This window comes from Quercus suber, unplaced genomic scaffold (genome assembly GCF_002906115.3).
Source record: "Quercus suber isolate HL8 unplaced genomic scaffold, Cork oak 2.0 scaffold_32, whole genome shotgun sequence".
Lineage (NCBI taxonomy): Eukaryota > Viridiplantae > Streptophyta > Magnoliopsida > Fagales > Fagaceae > Quercus > Quercus suber.
The window spans coordinates 2,092,971-2,103,282 of record NW_027069497.1 but is presented as its reverse complement, the minus strand read 5'-3'; the positions used below and the strand labels follow the sequence as shown (position 1 = coordinate 2,103,282).

The following is a 10,312-nucleotide window of genomic DNA, read 5'->3' as shown; positions in this document are numbered from 1 at the left end:
GGCTCTTAGTCTCTCAGAGTTTCAAGAAGTATTTCTTACGTGTTTTCAAATAATTATTTTTAATTTTTAAACCATATTTTATATATTATAATGCATTTTTTACCCGTATTTTTATAAATATTTTTAAAAAATAATTTTTAATTTTTAAATACATGTATCAAACGCATTTTCAATTTCTTAGTTTTGGGACGTTTGGCAGTGTAATTTGAAAATTGTTATTTGTAATTTTTATTTATAAAAATAATTTTTAATTTTTAAATACATGTATCAAACGGATTTTCAATCTCTCAGTTTTGGAGTGTTTGGCAGTGTAATTTGAAAATTGTTATTTGTAATTTTTGAAATAAGTGTGAGTAAAAAAAATATGTAAAAAAATGTATAATGTTATTTAAAATGTGAGTTTGAATGCACTTACCAAACAAGCCCTCTAGTCTCATGTTTTTCAAGTCTGCTGCAAATTTCAAAATAAAAATTTTCAATAAGTTGAAGTTGCTCAAGTAATCCATGATCCAGCTAAAAAAATAATCAAGTATCACATTTTAATTTTCTATCTCACCAGTACCACACGTTTCTTTCTGCAGGAGTAGATTTTTTTGACCATTACTTTTACTTCTACTTTTGAGATAAAATTTTTATAGTTTTTTAAAATTTATATAAAAAAATATATAAAAAATTGTGTAAAATTATTTAAAGTATAAGCAAAGTTCATCGAGGCATCTACATACCCCATTCCCTTATTACCACAAATTACCTTCTTTTATTATTTTTTAATTTTTACTATATCTCACCAGTGCCACACGTTTCTTTCTGCAGGAGTAGATTTTTTTGACCATTACTTATACTTTTAACATTCTCATAGCCTCACACACGTTCCAATACCTGTAAAAGTAAGTTCTACACGACTCTTCGGAGGTGGAGACAAAGACTTTGAAAAGAAAAAAAGTATCACTCTCATTAATACTTTATCTACCCTCACTTTTTATAGCCTCACACACGTACATTCTCATAGCCTCACACACGTTCCAATACCTGTAAAAGTAAGTTCTACACGACTCTTGGAGGTGAAGACAAAGACATTGAAAAAGAAAAAAAGCAACACTCTCATTAATAGTCTATCAGCCCTCACTTTTTTCAAACTCTTATTTCTCCTTCATATCATCATCATTTTTTTTTTTTCAAACGGTGGCTCTTAGTCTCTCAGAGTTTCAGGAAGTGTTTCTTACGTGTTTTCAAACAATTATTTTTAACTTTTAAATAATATTTTATATATTATAACGCATTTTTTACACGTATTTTTATAAATATTTTTAAATAATAATTTTTAATTTTTAAATACATGTATCAAACGGATTTTCAATCTCTCAATTTTGGGGTGTTTGGCAGTGTAATTTGAAAATTATTATTTGTAATTTTTAAAATAAATGTGAGTGAAAAAATATGTAAAAAAAATGTATAATGTTATTTAAAACGTGAGTTTGAATGCACTTACCAAACAAGCCCTCTAGTCTCATGTTTCTCAAGTCTGCTGCAAATTTCAAAATAAAAATTTTCAATAAGTTGAAGTTGCTCAAGTAATCCATGATCCAGCTAAAAAAATAATCAAGTATCACATTTTAATTTTTGATTCTTTACCTCATTTTATCTTTCTCTTTCTCTCTTCATGAAGTTTTTGCATTCCCACGGTCTTGGATTATCATTCTTATAGTTCTTATGGTGTATTTGAAAAAAAAAAAAAAAAAAAGCAATTTTTTATGGTCTTTTTGCTAAAAAATGCATCAGTTTCAGCGTAATCTACCAAACAAATTCAGCCATACCAGTTTTCCGGTTTTTACGGTTAACCGGACGGTTTCCAGTTAATTCGATTTTTATTATTTTTCAATTTTAGTCATAAGCGGTGATTGATTTTCAGTTGAACCGGCCAGTTCAATCCGATTTTTAAAATCATAATCAAAATGCTATTTTAACGCACAAAAACCTATTTTTACTATTTTAATGACATTTGATAATACACCCTACACTTGATATTCTATTTTCATATGCTATTAATTTATGTATTCAATTTTTTCTTTCTTCTCCTCTCTATTTTTCACTCTTCCATCTTTCAAAAAAAAATATTTTTCTCTCTTCCTCTTCGTCTCTCTGCAACTACTGACAAAGTCCAGCAACCAAACCCATGAAATTAAATCAACCTAGCAACCACAAAATCAACTTAGCACAACCCAAAAAATCAACCACAAAATCAAAACAAACCAAAATCAAACCGATTCTGCAAAAATCAACCCAAAACCATTGAACCCACCACCTGGCCACTGACCAACAAACCCACCGCCAAACACACCATTGAAAACTCACGAACCACTGCCATTGTACTTGACTACAAGGAGAGAGAGAGTCAATAGAGAGGAGAGAGAAATAATAAAAAACTGACTTTTTATTTATTTATTTTAGCATTTGGCACATTTATTACAGGGGTGAGGAGTATTACAAGGAATAAGTTGTCATCATATTTTGCAATTTCATATGATTCAACGTAGCCACCATGTCTCGCGGTCACCTGAAGTTAAAGAAGAATATTTGAAATGCAACACTTCGAAAACCCCAGGCTCAGTAATGGTTGTACATGGAAGTAGAGAACCACGACAAAGGGGACAAGTTAAACGCCTGTATCCAAGCCATCTATCTAAGCAAACTCTATGAAAAAGATGATCACATCTCAGCTGTCTAATCTCTTCTCCTTCCCCAATCTTGCACAGACACACTGCACATTCTACTTCTTCACTAGTCCCCGGCTTGCGCTTGTAGAGGTTTATGCTTAACTCTTCACTGATTTCAGGCATGTCATGCTCATAATGCTGCTTGGAGAATGAATGAAAAAGAAAGAAACTTAATACCACCTGTTTGAAGAAGGTAGCCATCAAGATTACACAATGAATCCAAACCAGGGAAGCAAGAACTAGCTTTTGAAATTGCTTATGAAAAGTACTCATGCTGGAAAGTACAAGTGAAAAGAGTGGGAGAGTCTTGGAAATTGGCCGAGTGTTCATTTATGACCATGAGGGTAGTCGATGAGGTATATATTTATAGACTTGGCCCCCCGGAGAAAAGTAGTAAGTAGTTTTCTATATCTATTATTATGCTTTTAACTTCTTTAGTTTCGAAAAGTATTAAAAATTTAAAACTATTAAAAATTTATTATGAATAAAGCTAGAGACACATAAAAATTGCATAATTTTATATGGACAAAATTTAGCTACAAAATCAATTGTAATTTTAGATTACAAACTTATTTAATATCTTTTTATTAGAAGTAAATTTTGATAAATCCACCATTGGATTGCATCTTCTTCTTATATCATCCATGTTTGCAAAATTTCAAGAAAATTAAAGATCAATAGTTATGCCATTAATAAATTTTTAAATTACAAGTTTTTGTAATTTAAAATTATGCATAAAATATAAGATTATAGATTATATAGTAAATGATATCCGATTGACACAAAAATTGACATGTACATTAAGAGCATAAAGAACATGTAATTCAACGGTTAGATTTTCAAAATATGCAGTAATATTTATTTTATTAAGTGATTTTGTAACCTAAGGTTACTACAAATTTTGTAGCTAAACTTTATCCATTTTATATTATAATTTGTCATATAGGGAGTTGCATGTGAATAGTGAAGATGTATCCCCACATGTAGAGATGAAGTTAGAACTTTGAGTTATGAGAGGCGGTTTTACTATTGGTTGTGTGTGATAGTTTCAACTTCTGACTTTGTTATTACTTAACTGCTGAGGTTTTTTTTTTTTTTTTTTTTTTTGGTGGGTTAGAACAAAATTATTTTTGTTTAGAATTTTTTTAAAGGGTATGGTTATTTATTTTGAATAAAATTGGTTGATTGGACTTAATTTTTTTTAGTTTTATTATTCGTAGTTTTTGTTGTTGAACTAATTTTTTTTTTTGGCTTGTATATATATTTTTAAAAAATTTTAGATCTATAAATTTTTTTCGTGGTCACTAAAATGAAGAAAATGCTAGAGTTACTAATTTTTTTATAAATTGCTGAGGTAATAAGTGATAATTAGTAAGTAAAAAAAATGATGTAAGTAGTAGGCTCATGTCCAAACTAATAAGAATTATCTTCTAAAACAATTTATAAAAAAGTTTGTGAGCCTATATTACTTTTAAAAGAATCAATGATATTGTTTAAGGGGAGTAAAATGTAATTTTATAAAATAAAATTGTTAAAATTAGTACACATATATAATAATATTTTTTTAAAAAAAATTAAGGGGCCATTGCCCCTATTTCAATAGTGACTCCGTCCCTGCTCACATGTGTTCATTTAGAAAAGCAGTAAGTACTTTTCTATATCTATTATTTTGCTTTGGACTCCTTTAGTTTGGTTAAGTATTAAAAATTTAAGGTTGGGTTTGATTCAACTTTTTATAACTTGGCTTTTCGAAAAAGTAGCATTTTTTAAAAAGTAGAACGTTTAGTAAAAGTTATTAAAAAGTGCGTTTTAAAAAAGTAAAGTGTTTGGTTAGAGCTTATTAAATTGCGGTTTGAGGTATAAATTATCAAAATGGACAATATATATATATATATAAAGATAATTTCCTTCATAAAAAAAAAGGGAAAAGAAAATGGTTGGGAGAAGTGTTTGGTTAGGAGGGGAAGGGCGCAGGAATTTTGGTGAGTGTAAGAGTTTTTTTTCCTAATCCACCAAAACACAATCTTTTGAATTTTGTAGAAAAAATGAAAGAGAAAATTATGCAAACAGTCAAAAATGGCCGCGTCAAAGCCATTGCGTCCGTGCTACTGCCCATTGTCTCCTATTCTTTTTTTAAAATTTCTTTTCTAACCCATTGTATACGCGACTACGTGCTGCTACCCTTTGTTTCCTACTTTTTTTTTTTAAAAAAAAAATTCCAACTGGACATGGGTGAGCCTTTATTTCTAACTGCGCTGCTATTTTTTTTTTTTTAATCTCCAATTCTTTTTTTGTTTATTTGGCTTTCTTTTTTTTTCTTTTTTAATTTTTTTTAATTTTAACTGGGCATGATTGGTTGTTTTGGTTAGTACTGATGTTTTTTTTTTCCCTAATTTTTGTTTTAATAAACTTGGTGTGTTTATTTGTTTGTTTGTTTTTTAAAACTAGATAATTTTTTTAATAAGGGCATATGAGTCAATTTATATAAATTAAATTTTCTATTTTCTCACTTTTCTTGCCAACTAAATAAAAAAGTTTTCAATCCCTCCACTTTTTTACCCTCTCAACTAAACACAAATGAAGGAAAATAAATTTTTTTTTATCATCTCATTTTTCCATCCTCCCAACTAAATGAACCCTAAAACTTTTTGGCATTTGGGACATCTATTGTAGCTTGTTTTTCTGTCTTTTTTGTGTGCCAAATGCTAAGTTTGGGACGTTTGGGACATTTATTTTAATTTGTTGTATTGTAAAATAAAAGTTGAGATGTTGGATATATTGTAAAATGGTATGGTATAATAGATAAAGTAACTTTTGAGATGGTAAACTAAAATAGTCTAAAGATATCGGATGTGAATGCTCTAACCTAACCCAAAACCTTTTTTTTTTTATAATTTTTTCCATACACTTTATTTTCTCAGCCATAATGAGTATAAAAGTTTAACACCTTCTACAATTTTTTTTTTCTTTTTTCCCAAATTTATCCTCCACACATGTATGTATCTTCCTGATTCCTCCACTCCTTTACTTTTCACCTTCTTCTCCTTTATCGTCCATCTTCATTTTTGTATTTTTTTTTTAATGTTTTCTCATTTGTTTCGTCTAACCCAAACTAGTAAAGCTTCTCTCTGGTTCTCACTCACTCTCAGTTCCTCATCAACAACTCGCCACTGCTAGTATCAATGGGTCTTACAAGCTCACTTGAATTTGCTTTGTGAAGAAAAATGTATTGGACAAAAATGCAGAAGAAAAATGTAACGGCAAGGTGAGTCCAGCAACACGGTGATTTTCTGAGAGCATCTCTAGCAAATTTATCAAATTTTTGTACTGTTTAAGAATAAACAGTGACTTTTACCTTTATTTATCTACTTTTTCAAATACACTTTCCAACATATTCTCTATCCCATTCTCTATCTCATTTAAATATTATTTATTCATTTATTATTTATTCTTTTTTTAACAACTACACATCTTCCAACATTTTTTTTATTCAAGACTTGATTATTATAATAGAAAAAAATATTTGAAGAATGAACAGTAGCCCATTAGATTTGATGAGCTACTGTTCATGAGCCAAAAAAAATTTAGAGTTTAGAGAATTTATTGGAGTGACTTTTTTGGGTCTTATTCTCTATAATAGAGAATATTTTGCCTTTACATACACCATTAGAGATACTCTCAGAGAATGGGTTGTCTTTTGTGGTTAGGCAAAAGGGTAAATTTGGGTTTTTGAAAAATATTAAGGGTATTATAGGATATGAGAGAAAGTTTCCAACAGTATTTGAATCATGTTTTCATATTAGATCTCTGAGGGTCTAGTGCAAAAACGATGGTTTCCACGTTTTGGGGCTGAAAATGCAACATCTAAAATTTTTACCAAATGCAAAATATTTGGATTTGGTTTTCAAATTGTGTGTTTGGCCCCAAAAAAGTCGAACCAAATGCAAAAATTATTACAAATTTAGGGTATATTTGGGATCCATTTATTTTGCTGAAATTGAAAAGTTTTTGTTAAAAGTATTATAGATAAAAGTAAAAATTAGCTGAAATAGTACAGTAAGATCCATGAATAGTGCCAAAAAGTGCAGTGAGACCCATAAATAGTAGCAAAAATAAGCTAAATAGTAAAATAAGCTAGTTTTTTTTTTTTTTTTTTTTTTAAATATTTTTGCCAAACACATTTAGTGCTAGGGATACATCAAAGTGTATAACTTTGTGCCACATCTTGCTATGTAGCGAGTTATGAATGGTGAAAGTGTGATGGTAGGCCATGTGGGGACATGCCATGTGGAGACATGCTTCTACCACTCACAACTTGGCATGTAACAAGTTGTGGCACAAAATTATGTATTTTTATGTGTCTATAATATTACTCATTTATTACATTGCAAAAATTAATGGATAATAAATATGATTAGTAAACATTGATAACATAATAAATGAATATTATGCCAATTCCCATCATTGCAATAAAAGTTGCAATCTATAGCGTCAGTTGTATGATAATTATTCTTTATTATATGGCAAGACTCTAATTAGTTTCTTTGATGTAAACAGAATTAGAACTTCATATTTTTTATTCGATAACAAAATATTTTATTTGTTAAATTAATACTTCATCAATAATTAAAATTATTAATAGAGAGAAAGGGATTATTAAAATTTTCTAATATACATCTAGATGAGACTCCGCATGAAGAAGCAATATGTCATGTAGCAAAGGAGGGTCTTACCTAGGGACCCATACCTGACCCTCCATTTGATGGGTTGACCTGCCAAGAGGCCCCAAACCCGTTTAGTTTTTCAATAAGGGTTTTTTTTTTTTTTTTTTTTAAAAGCTAATTCTGTTGTTTTTGTTGTTGTTATTATTATTATTATTATTATTATTAGGGTAAATTCTACTAATATATCTTGAGATTAGGGCTAATACTAACCAAATCCAAGACTTTTCAAAACTAGTCAATTTGGTCTTTAAAACCAACTTAGTCTCTAAATAATTAGTTATTTTCTATCAATTGTTTTATGGACTAAATTGGTTTTAGGGACCAAATTGGTTAGTCTTGAAAAGTTTTGGACTTGATTGGCATTAGTTCAAATCTCGCATTAGTTCAAATCTCAGGGAATGTGAATAGGATTTACCCTTATTATTATTATCAAGGTAGAAAAACGAGTTGTACATATGGGCAGCGTTTTTTTATTATTGGAATTTATGAATCAGGCGGCAATTGTTTTAAAAATACAATTAAATATTTAATTCATCACAGTGTTTAGAAACTCAATTTTATAATTTTGTCTCTCTAATTATGTACTTGTAGTGGAAATAAATAATTCATAATATTTTATAATATTTGATACGAGCTTTTTGTATAGAATTGGTTAGCTTTATAGTTTTTATCATTTATATGTCAAGTATAGCAATTTACAAATTAAGGATTATTGTAATTAATTTTATATGCTTACCTCTTAAATTTGAGCCAATTGAGTAATGTATTTGTTATAATTGTGTGTGTGTGTTGGGGGGGGGGGGGGGGGTATAATTGATATAATTGACACACTAATTTATTCATGTTAATCTAAAATGACTTATTTAATAACAGTTTATTTAACTTGTATAATAAATAAATATTAATTTATTTTATATTTGTCAAATATCTTTTATATCCAACCTATATTTTAAACTTAAAAAAAAATGAGTAATTACAAAAACATATATGTGATATAATTGTAAGTTAAAACTTTACAAACACTAAAGAACTTATTTCTAGATAAATGATACTACATTATGGACTTAATATTTATTAAGTACTTTGATGTTATTTTAAATTTTGAATGATATATTTTAAGTATTTGATGTTATTATTAACTTTCAAATTGTATGCTAATCCGGATTCACACCACTAGTCTACATGATTTATACTCTCAGGGTTATGGCTTCGAAAAGAAGCGTCTATCAGTATAATGTTTAGGTGAAATAGTCTGCTAACATTGATTGGGCAAGTTAACAGGGGGAAAAAAAGATTTAGCTCAGAATTAGCGGACATGTTTGTGTTACAAGTCCCTCCTGGCCCATTACTTTTGAGTCAATTCTTTCATTTTCTTTTTCTGTTGATATTTTCCTCTCTTCTTTGGGTCTAAGGTCTAGAATCAACCCTCATGCAGTCATGTAGAAGAAAATAGTTTTATCATAGAAACGTGTTTGACGGCCTTCAGTTACTTATCCCTGCAAAAAGAAGCAAAGCATAAAGGAATATGTGAAGAAAGAGTCTCCCTTGTGAAAAAGCTTTAGCTTCGCGTGCCTTATAAAGTTGTTAGGAACTTTGTTACTCATTCTCATTCAACAACATTCACGGATGAAGATTCCTTGAACCTTCCTTCTTGGATAAGATTTGGGTCTAATATTAAGTTGTATTAGGCCCATCAAGATGACGACATGCATTATCATCCTAATGAGTTAAGTGTTGGACAATAGACCCAAGTCAAGTCTTTCATTCTTATCCAACAATTCAACTTAACTTTCACAATTTATTGGTCTTTGTAATCCATTAAGAAAAATTTTGTTGTGCCTTTTGCATTACTCTATTAAGAATTCAACACAATAACACAATTATTAAAAAGCTAAATAAAAAAATTGTCTTCTCTCTTCACTGTTCCACGTCCTACTTCTACTATCTCATACTTTATTGTCTTTTAGTGTTTACACTTTAAACTATCCCTCTAAAAAAATTATGAAATTTAAGATTAACAAATTACTAATTTTTGTTGTTGGGCTTGCTATTTTTTTTTTTTTTTTTTATCATATTCAAGATTAAACTGGTAAAATCAGCCTGTAAAACAGTAATGATATCTGGTGGTACATCTTCCATCCACTTGTAACCACTTGATTCTTGATTAGTGATTATTAGGAGTGGTGACCTAAAAATCACTCGGTAAGGTTTTTGTTTTGTGAGAGGTTTTCCCCATTAGTTAATAAATCATTAAATTATTTTCTATTGCACTTTAGTTTAATTTGGTGATATGTTTGTGCTTCCATGTTATTTTGCATGTAACTTGAATAATTAATCAACTTAGGCAATTGAATTAACCAATTATGTTAGTTATTTGATTCATAAAAAAAAAAAAAAAAAAGGTTCTATAAAATCTATTAATTAAACCCCCAAATTAAAACCAATAAATAAGGAAAAAAAATCAAAGAAAAAAAAATCGGGAAAGAAACCCCAATGTAGGAGGTTATAAATTACACNATATGTCAAGTATAGCAATTTACAAATTAAGGATTATTGTAATTAATTTTATATGCTTACCTCTTAAATTTGAGCCAATTGAGTAATGTATTTGTTATAATTGTGTGTGTGTGTTGGGGGGGGGGGGGGGGAATTTTTTCTTACACGGCCAGCGTTAACGATTAGTTCTTACTTATTAGTATATAATCTACAGAAAGCAACAAATATATGATCTAAACCTAAAATGAATCAAGCTCCCGAATTCAAATTGTTATGACTTATGACCAACCAACCAAAATATTAACATGTATAAAAAAAAAAAAATTCTCTCTCTCTCTCTCTCTCCAAAAAAAAAAAAAAATGAACAAAATATAAAAA

The 10,312-nt window shown here is 29.1% G+C and overlaps 1 protein-coding gene across 1 annotated transcript; it reads right to left on the bottom strand.

The window, feature by feature from the left end:
• Nucleotides 1-2,525: 2,525 nt before the first annotated feature.
• On the bottom strand, nucleotides 2,526-3,044 carry LOC136066365 (E3 ubiquitin-protein ligase RHA2B-like). The gene is made up of 2 exons (XM_065770549.1): nucleotides 2,940-3,044; nucleotides 2,526-2,852 (listed from the first exon to the last, which is right to left on the bottom strand). Exons 1-2 carry the CDS (start codon nucleotides 3,042-3,044, stop codon nucleotides 2,526-2,528), a joined length of 432 nt encoding a protein of 143 aa, XP_065626621.1.
• Between the last annotated feature and the right edge of the window lie 7,268 nt (nucleotides 3,045-10,312).

What these genes read in the sequence shown, in the direction of transcription:
- LOC136066365 (XM_065770549.1), bottom strand. Translation starts at nt 3,044, where the DNA reads ATGAACACTCGGCCAATTTCCAAGACTCTCCCACTCTTTTCACTTGTA. An exon ending in AGCTAGTTCTTGCTTCCCTG is followed by an intron (nt 2,853 to 2,939) that starts GTTTGGATTCAT and finishes TTCTCCAAGCAG; the next exon opens with CATTATGAGCATGACATGCC.